Source organism: Caretta caretta, chromosome 9 (genome assembly GCF_965140235.1).
Source record: "Caretta caretta isolate rCarCar2 chromosome 9, rCarCar1.hap1, whole genome shotgun sequence".
In the NCBI taxonomy this organism is placed as follows: Eukaryota; Metazoa; Chordata; order Testudines; family Cheloniidae; genus Caretta; species Caretta caretta.
The window spans coordinates 81,806,663-81,823,290 of NC_134214.1; the positions used below are offsets into that span (position 1 = coordinate 81,806,663).

The 16,628-nt window shown below is 42.5% G+C and overlaps 1 protein-coding gene and 1 long non-coding RNA gene across 3 annotated transcripts in view; one reads left to right on the top strand and one right to left on the bottom strand.

Annotated features, from left to right (window-relative positions):
- Window positions 1-1,630: 1,630 nt before the first annotated feature.
- On the bottom strand, window positions 1,631-10,554 carry LOC125642998 (uncharacterized). The gene is made up of 3 exons (XR_007358551.2): window positions 10,397-10,554; window positions 5,759-5,804; window positions 1,631-2,080 (listed from the first exon to the last, which is right to left on the bottom strand). It is a non-coding gene; the product is annotated as an uncharacterized LOC125642998 (long non-coding RNA).
- Window positions 10,555-10,661: 107 nt separating this feature from the next.
- CHIC1 (cysteine rich hydrophobic domain 1) overlaps window positions 10,662-16,628 on the top strand; it is a 30,259-nt gene continuing 24,292 nt past the window's right edge. For both annotated transcript variants that reach the window (XR_007358484.2, XM_048864419.2), the window contains exon 1: window positions 10,662-10,839. Coding sequence is in view for 1 of the 2 variants with exons in the window: in XM_048864419.2 (XP_048720376.1) it covers window positions 10,679-10,839 (161 nt within the window). In the remaining variant the exon portion in view is untranslated. The remainder of the gene's footprint in view (window positions 10,840-16,628) is intronic.

The following is a 16,628-nucleotide window of genomic DNA, read 5'->3' on the forward strand; positions in this document are numbered from 1 at the left end:
GTCTTTATTGACTTTCATCTTGTTGACTAAACACCAGTTCTCCAATTTTTCAAGGCCAATTTGAATTCTAATCCTGTCCTCCAAAGTGCTTACAATCCCCCCTGCAAATTTTGTAAGCACACTCTCCACTCCATTATCTAAATCATTAATACAAATATTGACTACTTACAGACCCAAGATAGACCCCTTCAAAACCCCACTAGATACATTCTCCTAGTTTGATAGCAAACCATTGATAACTACTATGAGTATAGTTTTTCAACCAGTTATACATCCACCTTAGAGTAATTTCATCTAGTGTACATTTCCCTAGTTTGTTTATGAGAATGTCATGTGGGACTGTGTCAAAAGCCTTACTAAAATGAAGATATATCACATCTACAGCTTCCCCCACATTCAGTAGGCCAGTAACCCAGTCAAAGAAGGAAATTAGATTGGCTTGGCATTTGTTTTTAACAAATCCATGTGGGCTATTATTTACCTCCCAATGGCTAGCTTAGGTGGCTTCCCACCTAGTGTGCTGGCTTTTGCGTATTGCATTCTTAGGTGCTTATTTCTCCCCATTTATTGTATCGGGAGTCTAGGCAATGGCTTTGTGGATCACCATGGTGTTCCTGTGATTTTCTAGTTGCCTAAAAGTTAGGTGCCATGACGCGAAGTGGTGCAACGCCCAAGTCCCTTTGTGGATCTGGGGCTAAAATTCTAAAGAGCCTGGCCCTTGCCACCTCCAAAGCTGTGCAAGCAGATGCACACACTGCACTAGGAAGTGGAACACTTGATAGTTGCTAGAGTAGCTGTAGCAATGGGGATAGGGGAGAGAACCCAGTAGGGCTCTCCCACAACTTACTGTGAAGTGCGGGAGAGAGAGAGACCTGGGCCAGTCTTCCCATGTAAACTCCCAGGACATTGCCCCAGGAGACCATTCCCTGCAGTGGGATAACAGCCTTTTCTGACCTCCAACTAATGTAGTTAGTCCTGCAGTTCAAGTGGTAACAATGAGCACTGAAGTTTCAGAGTTCAACCCTGCTGAGCATGCATGATATGGAGATTGTTACAGCTGTACTTCACAGAATTTGTTTGCATCTTTTTCCTTTTTTAAAAATGTAGAAAATTAGATTAAGAAAACAACATTAAAAGAAAGTTACTTAGGTTGCAAAATCAAGCGCTTCAAAGAAATGCTAGAATATAGGTTGCCCATGCAACCTTCATTCTACCTCCTTGGGCATACGTGTTATGATACAGTTTTTAATTATATGATCACATGCTATTTTTCTCAGAGGACCCTTATGTCAAGCTGTCCTGCAACAACTCAAGAGCATGAGTACCAACCTGAGGGCAGACTGTTAAGAGCCAGGACACAAACCCCAGATTGGCTGTGAGTTCTATATTTAGATTTCACCAACCAAGTATTAAGTGTAAACTCCTCAGGCACTAAAACAGCCTAGCCGTGGAAGTATTCTGATCTATCTTGTCAACTAGGCAAACTTACCTTTTGGTATCAGATAGATGGTCTCTTGCACCACAGATCACAACAACATTCAGGTTACTTCCAGTCCCAAAGGACCAGTCACTTACCCCAGGTCAATTGCACGTTTGATCTCACACCAAAGACAACTCTTGTAGACAATCCTATAATAAACTAAATATTTATTTAAAAGGAAACGAGAGTTATTTACAAAATTAAAGCAGGTAAACATATAAAATTAATAGAAGCTTCTATAAGCAAGCTCTATATGTCCTTTAGGGCTAACCCAGGCTACATACTGTATATCTTGCTTATGCCTAGACAACCTTGTCCTCAAGAGTCCAAGAGCCATAGAGATGCAGTTCCTCCTTGTTCGGACTTTTTTTTCTTTTCCCCCTTCTGCTTCAAATTGCAACCTCAGCTGATGGGAGGAATTCACATACATTTCTCCTCTTCATGGGCAGGTGAGGGAGGAATGGGAGAGCCATCAGCAAAGTCTTTTGTTCTCTGTTGTTCCACAATAGCTCTGGTGTTGATGGGCCTTCTTTGTTGGGCAGGTCACAACATCTTCTGCCAGAGACTAGTATTTCACACAAATTAAAGCTTCTCTCCTGTCTGGTGATTTACACAGTTACAGAGGCTTATAATGTAAATGCTCAAATATTACCTTGCAGTACGGAGATGTTATAACTGAGATTAATGCATGCAGCAACTCACAAGCATTCAATGAAGTCTAAACAATAAGCACATTTCTGTAACTCTAACACCTATTTTAACACACAAGTGAACCAGACTGGTTCCAGCTATGTATTTGTCAGTATTCAGTTGAGGCGGGGGACCCTGGCATAAACTGATACATGGTTTGCCAGCATCACAACCTGCCTCATTCAAGGCACAGGATGGATGTACAAGGGGACAGAAGTAAGACTGTATGGACAACTGTAAATCTGGCATTTCCTAATTTTCAAGTCTTTGACTTTGCAACCAAAATAACTTATTTTAACAGTTTTTGTAAATTATTATTATTGTTAGACTAACTCAACTAAGGCAGTTAAAACATCCCCTTTTTTTTGTCTTATGACTGTCCCTTATATTTATTTGCAGAGATTACAATGAATGTTGTCGTAATCAGGGATAAAGTTAGAACATTTCAAATAATAGCAGCATATATGAATTTCTGGTGATTCACTATGCTCATGTTTTTCCAGGGGAAGAGGAGGAAATTATGCAATGTTTAGGAAAGATACCAGCTTGTCCCACGTTCTAACAGACTACTCCCAGCAACTGTAAGTAGGGGTTTAACAATCCAATTCCCATTCAGAATAAAGTGGTAAAATCCTAGGCAGCAATTTGAAAATCTCCCCTTAGGTCTTCGCCTTATAGTACAGTTCCCTGTACTGTAAACACCTGCCACTGTAAACTTTTATTCCACAGACACAAAAATTACTCTCCCCTGACTATACTGTACCTGAGAAAGTGTATGAAAGTAGTATAGGAATGTACAAATTTGAATAATCTATATATTACATTTTCCTAATAGTCTTGTTCAGTTCACTACTAATTAAGCACATTGTGCTGAGAAAAATAAACATGTACCTATTTTACTAGGTAATCAGTAGATGTTTTTATGGCTCTGCCATAAACTAAACTGTAAAGAGGAACTATGCTCTCAACCTGTCCATGAAGATGAAATAAGTTAAAAAAAAAGGCATTCAGCATTTCCCCATTTTATAAACCAACCATGACATCTTCTTTCACAGATCTACTTACTCCTTCATATAACAATTGAGCTAACTTTTGAATGCCTTTGCCTGCCACCCTCAATACTCCTAACTATACCATACTACCAGGTACTATGCAGCCCAGATTCATTGTTGTACATGTAAATTAATCTCTACTATTAATAATAACCCAAGGCCCCTGTGATGGGATAGTGAATACCAGGTCAGAGAGCTCTCCCTCCTGTATTGGGTTTGGGTTCTTTTTTTAATTTTTAACGAGGAAGGGTTTTTAGGGACAAGAAGACATTCAGATTTACTCCTGAGGACTGAGCTGTGTAGAGCACTGAGCTATACCTTGGTGTAAAGGTCTCTGTGAGTGGAACTTCTGAAGTGGAGAAATTATTTTAAGATATTATCTAGTCTCTTTTTTTTTACTTTTGTACTGTAACAGGAAAACCCTATATGACCTCCTATGTAAATATACTATCTTCCCAGCTCCCAGCAAACCTCAAGTCTGTTTCTCACTTGCCTCCCTTTCCCTTTGTGAGGTGCGATTTGCAATTCCTGTTTACAGCAGCCTGTAACACCACATTATGTCAGGCATTAAAGACCATGGCTCAGATCCTCAAAGGTATTTAGGTACCTTTGAGGATATGGGCCCATGTTCCCAGGGAGCTAATTTGGTTTGTTTTCAGCAAAAAGACAGGGAAGCATAGCTGGGCTGAAATGAAAGGCACCAGTGAAAAAAACAGGATGTAGTTTCTCATTGATAAATGATGGCTGTGGCTTTAACTGTGTGGCCTGATGAGATAGGTAGACACCATAAAAACTCACAGGCTCTCAATCTCATGAGACTCATACTGTGTGAGAGGACTTCTAGAGAGCTGACAGAATAGCTACGGTAGTAGCATGACTCTTGTCTATGAGTAAGGTCAAGAAATCATCTGGGCCTCTTTCCCCCCCTTAATTAAGCCATCCTTGTTTGAAAAATGTTAAATCTGGCTCTATTATTAACCAGTGCACCCAACAAGTTGCCATGGTGCCTCAAGCCTTTTTGATCTCACCAGAGTTTGTCACATAAGGGATTAAAGAAGTAATGCTACAAAACAGAACTCCCTCTACTTTCTGTTCTTGTATTCAAATCCATTCATTCCTTTTCCCTTTTAATCAAAGCTTGCAGAAAATGATAGGGGATACCCAGATCTATATGCCTTTCTGATACTACTCAGACTACCTGCTATTTTCCTGAAGAAGAGTTTGGTGTAAGTTTGTCTCTCTCACCAACAGAAAAGGTAAAAAGATATTACTTTGTCTTTCCAATATCCTGGGACCAACACTGCTACAACAACACTGCATTTTCCAAAAAGGCTGTTTTAAAGTTAAAAAGTTAACAAAATAGTTTGCTGCACCATAAGTGAGGCATACCCAGCTCCAGTGATCCCTTGCAGTCCCCTCAGCAAAGAGATCTCCCAGTTTACAATGGCTCATCTATCAAACTTAAAATGTGTACTGAGTCTAAAGATACACTTCTATTACTTCAGCACTATCTACCTATATGAAGATGTATAATCACCCTATGGCAGTGGTTCTCAAACCTTTATACTGGTGACCCCTTTCACATAGCAAGCCTCCGAGTGCGACCCCCCCCCCCTTATAAATTAAAAACACTTTTTTATATATTTAATACCATTATAAATGCTGGATGCAAAGTGGGGTTTGGGATGGAGGCTGGCAGCTCTCAACCCCCCATGTAATAACCTTGCGACCTCCTGAGGGGTCCCAATCCCCAGTTTGAGAACCCCTGCCCTGTGGGATAAGCGTGAACTGTTGGACTAGTTCGTTATCTATGAAATTTAAGATCTGGTTGTGTGATTCTGTGCCGAGGCTTTTTGTGGGAGCATAGTTTTAAAAAATACAATAATGGAAAAATAATTCAGAAGAGAGGTCTTCTAGAGTTAATGCAAATAAGCATCAAGAAAAGTGAGAACTGTAATGCAATATTAATTCCAGGACAGGAAGCTCCAGTATTTCTCTACATAATCACATAGGCACTGACTTCCCCTCCTTTCCGTGGGTGCTTGCCCCCACTTCACCCCTTCCATGAGACCCCACCCCTGATCTGCCTCTTCCCACCATTTCCATAAAGTCCCCGCCCCAACTCCATCCCCTCCCTGCCCCTATTCCAACTCCTTCCCCAAATCCCCGGCCCCGCCTCTTCCCCACCTCCTCCTCTGAGTGTGCCATGTTCCCACTCCTCTCTCCCCCCCTCCCGGAGCATGCAAACAGCTGTTTGGCGGTGGCTGGGCGGGAAACACTGGGAAGTAGGCGGAGGAGCAGGTAGCGAGGAGGTGGAGGTGGGGTGGGGTGTGAGGGGAGCACCCACTAATTTTTCCCATTCAAATATATATATTTGTTCTAAGAAGAACCAGAAAATAATTTATCCACTCCAACTTGCCTCACAATTTCAATAGCTTCTAAGACCATGTTAGCATAATACTTCCCAGGGTTTTTTTTTAACAAAATTGTGCAATAATTTCTTGATTTAATCCTTTGTTTTAATCTGAAACCTCACCTGTCTGGAATTGTGGTTCCAGGTGGTAGACAGCAATCCCTTATCCCTGCAAAATGAGAAAGTTAATTTGGACACACATTGTTGGAAGCCCCATCCATCCACACTAATAAATATTCTGACATGGTAGTTTTCATAGAATCATAGGACTGGAAGGGACCTCGAGAGGTCATGTAGTCCAGTCCCCTGCACACATGGCAGGACTAAATATTATCTAGACCATCCCTGATAGGTGTTTATCTAACCTGCTCTTAAAAATCTCCAATGATGGTGTCATAAATATAAAGGGAAGGGTAACCTCCTTTCTGTATACAGTGCTATAAAATCCCTCCTGGCCAGAGGCAAAGTCCTTTTACCTGTAAAGGGTTAAGAAGCTCAGGTAACCTGGCTGGCACCTGACCCAAAATAACCAATGAGGGGACAAGATACTTTCAAATCTGGAACGGGGGGGAAGGATTTTGTCTGTCTGTGTGATACCTTTGCCGGGAACAGATCAAGGATGCAAGCCCTCCAACTTCTGTAAAGTTAGTAAGTAATCTAGCTAGGAAATGCGTTAGGTTTTCTTTGTTTTGGCTTGTGAAATTCGCTGTGCTGGAGGATATGTATATTCCTGTTTTTGCGTCTTTTTGTAACTTAAGGTTTCGCCTAGAGGGATTCTCTATGTTTTGAATCTGACTGCCTGTAAGATTATCTTCCATTCTGATCTTACAGAGTTGTTCTCTTATCTTTTTTTGTTCTTATAATAAAGTTCTGATTTTTAAGAATCTGATTGGGATTTTTGGGTCTTAAAAATCCAAGGCTGGTTTGTGCTCACCTTCTCTATTCTCACGCCTCCCCAGAAAAGGGCGTGTAAGGGCTTGGGGGGATATTTTGGGGAAATAGGAACTCCAAGAGGTCCTTTCCCTGTTCTTTGTCTAAATCAATTGGTGGCAGCATAGTGTTCAAAGACAAGGCAAAATTTGTGCCTTGGGAAAGTTTTTAACCTAAGATGGTAAAAATAAGCTTAGGGGGGTTTTCATGCGGGTCCCCACATCTGTACCCTAGAGTTCAGAGTGGGGAGGGAACCCTGACAGATGAAGATTCCACAACCTCGCTAGGCAATTTATTCCAGTGCTTAACCACCCTGACACTTAGGAAGTTTTTCCTAATGTCTAGCCTAAACATCCCTTGCTGCAATTTAAGCCCATTGCTTCCTGTCCTATCCTCAAAGGTTAAGAAGAACAATTTTTCTTCCTCCCTCCTTTTATGTACTTGAAAACTGTTATGTCCACTCTCAGTCTTCTCTTTTCTAGACTAAACAAACCCATTTTTTTCCACCTTCCCTCATAGGTCATGTTTTCTTGACCTTTAATCATTTTGTTGCTGTTCTCTGGACTTTCTCCAATTTGTCCACATCTTTCCTGAAATGTGGCACCCAGAACCGGACACAATTCTAACAAGTTTTCACACAGGTTATTACAGACCTGTACTGCAAAGGTAATAGCAGCTAGCTACTTTTCCCATGAAGCCACAATTCTTGACCAGTCACACTTGTTGCACACTCCTTTCAACACTTGTACCTGCAACTGAATGCTAATTAGACATCTTCTAAACATCTGTCGTGTGCATTAGTATGAAGAGTGCTGGCTGTTGCTCTGACACTTAGTTTTATTAGAGACACAAGTTGGGTGAGGCAATATCTTTTATTGAACCAAACTCACTAATTTAATTAATTAATATTCTGCAGGTATTGAGGCTGGAAATTGCTAGTACATAACATAAGTGCTCTGGTTCTAAACTGTTCCACTGATTGACTTGAAACAACTCCAAGACGGAATTATTCTGCTGCTCAGCAATAGCTCACACACAAACTTGGATCTCAGAATCTGCTTTTTTTCTTCCTGAGAGTCATGTTGGCCAAGAGGAGAGCAGGATTTTGCCCCCTGCAGTTGTATTTTAAATAACACCAGGAAGCCTATAGCTTCAAGGACAGTCCACCAGAACTGCCAGAGCTGAGGAAAGTCTAACATAAAGGATAACACTTACAGTATTGTTGCATTACACCTATCTAGGCCATGTACTGCATTATAAACATTTTCTGTGCTATGACTAATAGATGGTCATATCTTTTCGGTCAGTTAACACCACCGAAATTAGCCACCAGGTATTTATCTTACCCCATTGTAATATAACACTAGGATTGGGAGGGTTAGATTTTTATTAGTAAATTAATAAAGGTTGATTTCACAATACACATACAAACCAACAAAAATATTTCCATCAATACTAATTGAAGTTTACAGATAAGTAAAGTAAGCAAAATGCGGCTTGACAAATGACATATAATGTTAACGATCCATTATTTGCACATGACAAGAGGAAAGCTTACCCAGGTGTCTAACTTATCAAACAATCCATAACATGAGCTTTGATTTCTTTTAAAAATCTATGATTATAGAACACTTTCTTCCTAGGTTATGAAGAAAATTTTCCAAATGTGAATCATTACAGAGCTGTCTTCCCAAGTCTGCAAGCAGACTGCTCTGTATCTCCACTGCTGATAGTTTGGTCAAGCAGCAGAAACTGACAAGACTCTAGCCAGTATCGCCTTGCTATTCAGAACCCTGTGGGTAGCTAGCAGTGAAACAATCCAGAAGCACGCTGGTTCCACCTTGCTGCTACTTTGGAAAACCATGAAGAGTAGCAAAGGCAGGTAATGGAACTATTCACCATGGAGAACACCCCCAAACACAAACAGAAGGAGGCTCGGGGTGCAGACCCATTCCCCCTCTTCCCAAAAATGGAGGTGAAAGAAGTGGAAAGTGAGCTACTTCCTTCTAGGACCTTCAAACATGACTTTTGTTAACCAGGCAAAGATGGTGATTGAAGACAGCACTCTGGTAGGAATCTAAGGGCTTGTCTACACTACCACGCAGGGTCGATCTAAGGTATGCAACTTCAGCTACATGAATAACGTAGCTGAAGTCAACGTACTTAGATCTACTTACTGCAGTGTCTTCACTGTGGTAAGTCGACAGCTGACGCTCTCCCATCAACTCCGCTTGCGCTCCTCGTTCATGGAGTACCGGAGTTGACAGAAGAGCGCTCGGCGGTCGATTTATCATGTCTATACTATACTATATCACTGCCCGCCGATCTGGCAGGTAGTGTAGACAAGCCCTAATATGCCCCTTTCCTGCACCTGGAGCAAAAGTGGGACTTCACCATGGCATCACTTTTGGATCTCCCTGGCAAGGGTTCCCTTTTTCATCTTTTTTATTGCCTCTGATTAATAGTAAATGTCCAGTAAACTCTTTGGCATTAGTGGCTTAGTGAACTGCATGCTGCAATTCATTTGGCTGTCTAATATAGACCCGCTGGGGTGTTGTGAATGTTAATTGTAAGGCACCTTCAGAATGCTGTATGCCAAGTATTGTATGTCATACTCCACAGTGTTGTTATGGTTTGGGACTTTGGCTAAATAGTACTCAGAGTAGTGGAAATGTTAACAAATCAGTGGTCCTCCTCGCAGGAGCTATTTCACCTATGGCTACTCTCTACTTTTGCTACTCCTGGACTCTTTCCTATGGGGCTTTATTTCCTTGTCAGCCCTCCCATCCCCTGAAAATATTGCTACTCCCTTCCCCTTTGCTCACGCTCCAAGCTACTCCAATAGATTCTCTGTTTCCCCAGTGCTGCTCCAAACTTCAGTTTCTATCCCTTGGATAACCACATAGCCTCCAGCCCATGAACAATCACCACTATTTCCCCTTCCCATCCTACTCACATTGGCTATCTAGCCAGTTTTTTGTCTAAAACTCTTCAGTCTGGATGAACAAAAGCAGTGGTGGACAGTACAGATGCTGTGGGCCAAGAATGCAAGCTCTCTCTAATTAGATGGCAAGTCACTGGCAGAAAAAGGTAGGAGTAAAAGATAAATCACCAAAAACTGCAATGCTGACAAACCAGAGGATAATAGCAGAGAATGCCACTGGATCCTTGGCACGGAGGTGCCAGTTATCTGTTCAAAGTTAATATTATTCATCCAGGACCTTAAGAAATAGTGCATTGACTCATGATTGCTATGCTTTCGTGCTGTAGAAAGTCCTTGAGGTGACATGCACTGAAATGCTTACAAAAGCATGCAGGAACACAGGCAGTGTGACCTAATGAACCAGAACTCAGTTGACCTGGGTTTCATTTCTAGCTCTACTACCAGCCAGCTGGAGCTGGGTGACCGCGGGCAAGTCATTTCGCCTCTCCGTGCCTCAGTTTCCCCCCCTCTTAAAACAGGGCTGCTGATAACGGTCTCCTTTGTAAAGCCTACACGAGCGCTAGCTGTCACTGGTACGGCAAGGGGCACACACACCTGGCAGGGCAGGAGGAGTTTCTAAGCGCCGGTGGCACTTCCTTGCCCAAGGAGCTGCCGCTGCTGGATGCTGCCAGCCCCGGGCAGCCGCTCAGAACCGCGGGGTGCCGCGCTGCGCCGCTGCCCCAGGGCACGGGGCTCCCCGCCAGAGGCCCGGAGGGCTCGCTGCTTTCTGAAGCAGCGGGCGCGGGCGACGGCTGAGCCCGCCTGGCAGCGGCCGGGGCTCTCGCGGGGCTGCTGTGCGCCCGCCCGTCCGAGGGAGCCGGGATCTCACACCCCACAGCCGCCCTCACCTTGGCCACGGCGGGCAGCCCCCTCCCCTTCACACACAGGCGGCGGGACCTTGGCTGCCATGACCTGACAGGGCCCTGGGCGGCGACGGCGGCGGCGGCTGCCCCCACCCTGCTTTGCTGAGAAACGGGGGAGATGGAGGGACTGAGGACTGGGAACTAGCCGATCCGGACGCGCATGCGCCCGCCACGGCTTCCCTATCACCCTCCACGAGAGGCTCGAGCCCCGCCCCCCTCGGGTCAGTGCGCACGCGCACTGGGCGTTTCGGTGGGGGGCGGGGGGAGATGAGCGTACTGCTCCCCAATATGGCAGACTTCGACACTATCTATGAGCTGGAGGAGGAGGAGGAGGAGGAGTCCGAGCCGGTGGTGAGGAGCCAGGAGCTGCCCCGGCCCCGAGACGCGCCAGACCCTGTGGCGGTACGGGGCGCCGGGCACATCACCGTGTAAGGCGTAGGGGCTTATGGGGGCGGGGGCGAGTGAGGGGCGGGGGGCAGGTGGAGGGGGGCCTGAGGGAGCGTGGGCAGGAACCCCCCGCGACGGGGGGAGGGGAGCTGCACCGCTCAGAGTCCTTGCTGGCTGCCTTGCTGGGCCGTCGGATCGGTGCTGGTGAGGATGCTGCTGCCGCCGCTGTGGGTGGAGGTGATCAGGAAGAGTTCTTGGCTTCAGGCTGCTCTGTCAACAGTACCACGAATAATGCCACAAAAGTAGCTCCCTGCCTAAGGGCTTTGTGACTATGGCCTGGCTGCCTTACATCTTTATTTCTTTTTTGTATGCTTTGCCTTAGGCTGGGAAATATCCTATTTTCCAGCAACTTGGGCCAACCAAAAAACCCTGTCTGGACACGTGAAATTCACTTATCTATTGTCTGCAGAAAAAATAGCTAACCAGCACTTAATACCTTAGTTTCATTGCTCGAGATGGAAAATATTTCCTGCCTGGGTTAACTTTTAAAGACTACAAGACAACAGAATCAATGGATGATTTAAGTGTCTAGCCCCACAATTTTACTATATTCCTTCTTGGGCTCAACTCAGCCATTGGATCCCCACACTGTACTGCAGAGAGGGGACATATGGCTATGTTGTATTGTACATTTTAAAAATTTGAGTTACTGAGTTTGATTTTTACTATTTTTAGCATGGGCAGTTCAGAAGTTTTATAATTAGAAGATCTGAAGCAAAATTAAATAAATCCAGGAATTTTGCCAGTATTTTATAGTATCATAATACATAGAATGATCAAGCAGCATAACCCACTGTTATGTCAACTGTTTAAAAATAGGCCACTTCTTGCCAGTGAAGAAATTGAACATAAGGCTGTGTACAAATTATAATTTATTTTACACACTAATTGGGATGGGGAATTATTAGTATTTCACATTTGTGTATTGTAGAACTCCATAAACCATGTTTCATCTTGTGCTTGCGTTCGAACTGTTAAAAGACAATGTATTTCTCTCTGTGGTGTGATCTAATGGTTTGAATCAAAGGCATGGGAAATAAGAGGATCTTGCATCCTGATAGAACCAAAACTAGATTTGATACCAGGGCTTCGGAGCAGAGTCTGCGGAGCAGCAGAGCTGCAGGTTTTTGCCTGGAGCTGGAGCAAAGACAGAGCACAGCTCCAAAGTCCTGTTTGATACTGTGTCTATCTGTAAATCCCCAAATCTGGTTTGGTTTGAGCTAATATTTATGTACAGGTTGTCCCATGGCGCCACAGAATTTCTGCTTGTGCTGATGGAGATCCCCTCTATGATGACATCATTCTCCAAGGCATTCTTTTATTTATATTTTTGTGGTGTACTGGGAGCTTTCAAAACACAAAAATACAAAGTTCCTGCCCCAAATAGCATACAGCCTAAAAAGGACAAAGGGTGGCGATAAAAGGGATGTAACACAGCAGCAAAGTGATTGGAATGGTAGGCACATGTCTTACTAATTATGCAGTTAATATTTAAAGCATGTTTTAGATAAAAATTAGCCTCAATCACACATTTGTTTACTTCTCCCACAACTTTCAGAGGAACCTTTTCTTTCTCCCACAACTGTCTTTGTGCTCTCTTCCCTAATGCCTGTTTGCATCAGTGCCTTCACTGATCCTTAGATCTGCTTCTCATTCAGTTCCCTTCTCACAACCCAGCTCTAGTGTGATACCTACAAGAAATCTGCCAATTAGTGATGTCTAAATCAGGGGTAAAAGAAAGCAATATGTTAAATGATTCATTATTATCAAGTTGTGTATTTGGCCTATATAACTGCATGATCTTATTATTGGTATTCTCATCCTCCCTCCGAACCTCTTTGAATAAGAAAGGTATGACAAATAGAAGTGCTGGTATAGTGGTCTTTATTTCCTAGTCCCAGTCATGTGATACAGGTCACTCTTACATCTTAAGTCACCTCAAACTAATACAACCGGTTAATAAGCACAGTCAATTAATAAAACTCAAATAGCCTCTAGAAGGTCAGAGTAGGTGATGCTGACCCCCTGGCAAATGAGAACTATTGTGCCTCTTAATGGACTCTGTCAGTACATGCCATCTCTGAACTTTAGTCACTTTGTGATCTTAAAGCCACTTCTTCTGTTGGAAACAATACCTTTCAGAAGTGGCCTGTTGGATAGGTCACCAGGAGGCTTGTTTGTCTCTTGAAGATGCCTAGAATGCTCCTAATAGCATTCCTGTTCTGACAGAAGTAATACAAGCTCACCTAGTCAGTAAAAAAATCATAGGAAGACACAGAGACTCATTCTACTCCTTGGGTTTTATTTTGATGTCTTCTGTTCTTCCTTTAGAACTGCCCCTCATGGATGGTTATTATGTATGATCCTGGTACAAATGATATAACGTATCTTGACGGGTTGCCAGCCACTTTGGAATCTTGGCATTATCTACCACTTGCAATGGGCAGAAGATAATTGTTCTTATTCCCATCTAACCTTCAGGTCCAGTGTCCCTGAATGTAATTACTTGAGGGTTAATAGGCTCAAGAAACTTGTTAAATATTGGGCATAAAACTTTAGCACCATGGTGATCCTAGTGAAGCACTTTAAGGTGGCCTGCAATATGCTACAATACTAAATATGGATCTCCGGATTCCACCAAGGCCTTTTTTTATCAAGTTTTTTTGCTATTTGTACTGATTCTTCTGCTAACCTTTTGCCTGTGCATTTTAAGGGCTAGATAGACATCATGTTCTTCAGCTGATATTATAGTGGGTGCTAGTTGCAACCTGTATGTTTAGGTTGCCTAACACTTTCAGTTTTAAAAGATAGGAAATGCCTATGCTACCTTAATTCTGCCCCTTTTGCATATGCATTATGGTATGATCTTCAATGGCATTGTATACTAGTTTTTCCACAAGACCCCTGAATATAGTGTACAGGATGGATGGTGATCAGGGAATGGGGCAGCTGTTCGGTATCTTTTTATCCTCAGCATTCAATGTGTGATCTTTGCCTTGTTTACTGCATACCATTGAAACCCTATACCAAATACAAAATTAACTATTCCCTCATGGCCTTTACTGGACCATTCATCGCTGCAGAATCTATCTCCACATCTGTCAGCAAGATTCATAGAATTCTCCCCATTTTACAAATGGTGAAAACTTATCTGAGGCCACACATTGAATCAGTGGCAGAGGCAGAATTAGAATTCAGGATCTCCTGTCTACCAAATCTATGCTAATACCTTTCTATCAGAGATGCTAAGCATCCACAGCTCCCACTGATTTCAGTAGCAGTTGTGAATGTTCATTAATTTTGCGTATCAGACCCCATGTGTGTCAAGTTGCACACCTACAGAACAACACAGAGTTAGTGGCCACCTACTAAAATTTTCATTTAAATGACTTGTAGGACAAATACTTAGTTTCATCTGGCAAAAACTACTTTGCTTCACTTGCTATTTTTAGAGTTGGTAGGGGATAACTATGATCTGTGTCTGCTGTGACTGGAGAAAGCCAATGAGGAAGTGCTAGAGCCACTAATACAGTTGATTACCAGTCTCCTTGCACAGGCCTCTCTTAACCAGTTTATGGTTTGCTCCTTACTCAAGACTCCATCTCTTGAAGCTGACAGCCTCTTCACTTATTGTTGTGTTTCAGTTCTTCCTCCTCTGGGATGATCAACTCATTTTGTGAACTTGGACAAGTACTCAGCCTTCTTATGACATATGCCCATCTATACTGAGGCTTGGAAGAATTAGATTTTTTACCGGTAAATATCAGTGAACATCAATTTCACTGTACATACACAAACCAACAAAAAATATTTCCATAATTGAAATTTTGATTATCAGACAGGCAAAATAAGCAAAATGTTGCTTGAGAACTTAAGGATTTGATTTAAGGATATTTACTTTGTATATTTTGACATGTACAACTGTGAAGATTTAAATCCATAAAAATTGAAAAAATGATTACAAATAAACACTATTATCTGTAAAATTATTTTAAAAAATCAAATTCTACCAAGCTTATCTATGTACAGGTTTTTGACGTAGTCCCACACAAGTGACATAGTCACACACACTCATAAGCAAACTAGGGAAATGTGGTTTAGATGCAATTACTATAAGGTGAGTACACAACTAGTTGAAAGACCATATTCAGAGAGCAGTTATAAAATATCAGTGATTTGCTGTCAAATTGGGAGGGTGTATCTAGGGGGCCCTGTAGGGTTCAGTCTGGGGTCTGGTATTAGTCAATATTTTCGTTAATGACTTGGACAATGGAGTGGTGAGTCTGCCTGTAAAATTTGTGGATGGCACCAAGCTGGGAGGGGTTGCAGGCATTTTGGAGGATAGGATTAGAATTCAAACTGACCTTGACAAATTAGAGAGTTGGTCTGAAATCAAGAAGAAATTCAATAAAGACAAATGCCAAGTACTTCACTTAGGAAGGAAAAATCAAATTCACAACTATAAAATGGGGAATAACTGGCTAGGTGGTGGTACTGTTGAAAAGCATTTGGGGTTATAGTAGTATCACAAATTGAATATGAGTCAATGTGATGCAATTGCAGAGAAGACTAATATCATTCTGGGGTGTATTAACAGGATTTTCATAATTAAGACACCGGAGGTAATTGTCCCATCTTCTTGTCACTGGTAAGGCCTCAGCTGGAGTCCTGTGTCCAGTTCTGGGTGCCACACTTAAAAGGAAGATGGGGATAAATTGGAGAGGGTCCAGAGCACCGCAACAAACTGGATAAAAGGTTTAGAAAACCTGACCTATTGAGGAAAGATTAAAAAAACTGGGCATGTTTAGTCATGTAAAAAGAAGACTAAGGGGAAACCTGATAACAGTATTCAAATATGTTCAGGACTGTTATGAAGAGACAGTGATCAGGTTTTCTCTACCTCCACTGAAGGTAGGACAAGAAGTAACGTGCTTAATCTGCAGCAAGGGAGTTTAGGGTAGATATGAGGAAGAACTTTCTAACTATAAGTGTATTTAAGCTCTGGAATAGGCTGCCAAGGGACATTGTGGAAACCCTGTCATTGGAAGTTTTTAAGAACAGGTTGGACAAACATGTGAGGGGATGGTCTAGGTTTATTTGGTCCTGCCTTAGGGCAAGGGGATGGACTGGATGACTTTTTGAGGTCCCTTCCAGCCTGACATTTCTATTATTCTATGTTATAATTCACACGTAGGTCCTAGAAAGCCTGCCTTCTAGTGGTGGACTCAGAGACCGCAAACCACTTAACAAAGAGAGTATTACGGGGTGACTAGATTACAGTTTGTAAGTATCTAAACGGGAAACAAATATTTAATAATAAAACTCTTCAGACTATCAGAGAAAGGTACATAATCCAATGACTGGAAGTTGAAGCTAGTCAAATTCAGACTTGAAATAAGCCATACATTTTTGACACTGAGAGTAATTAATCATTGGAATAATTTGCTAAGGGTCATGGTGGATTTTCCATCACTGACAATTTTTAAATCAAGATTGGATGTTTTTCTAAAACTGCTCTAGGAATTTCATTTGGGGAAATTCCATGGCCTCTATTATAGAATAGGTCAGACTAGATGAACACAGTGGTCTCTTCTGGCCTTGCAATCTGTGGATCTGAATTCAGGGCTCAGAAATTATTGTTGCTAGTAGGCTTGTTGAATGGCTTCCCTGGCTGCTGTGAGTGGGGATTTTGGTTATCTGAGAGCTACATTTTAGAACATGAAGCATGGTTCTTAGAGGGAACTTCTAGGCACACATCAGTAAAAGTATG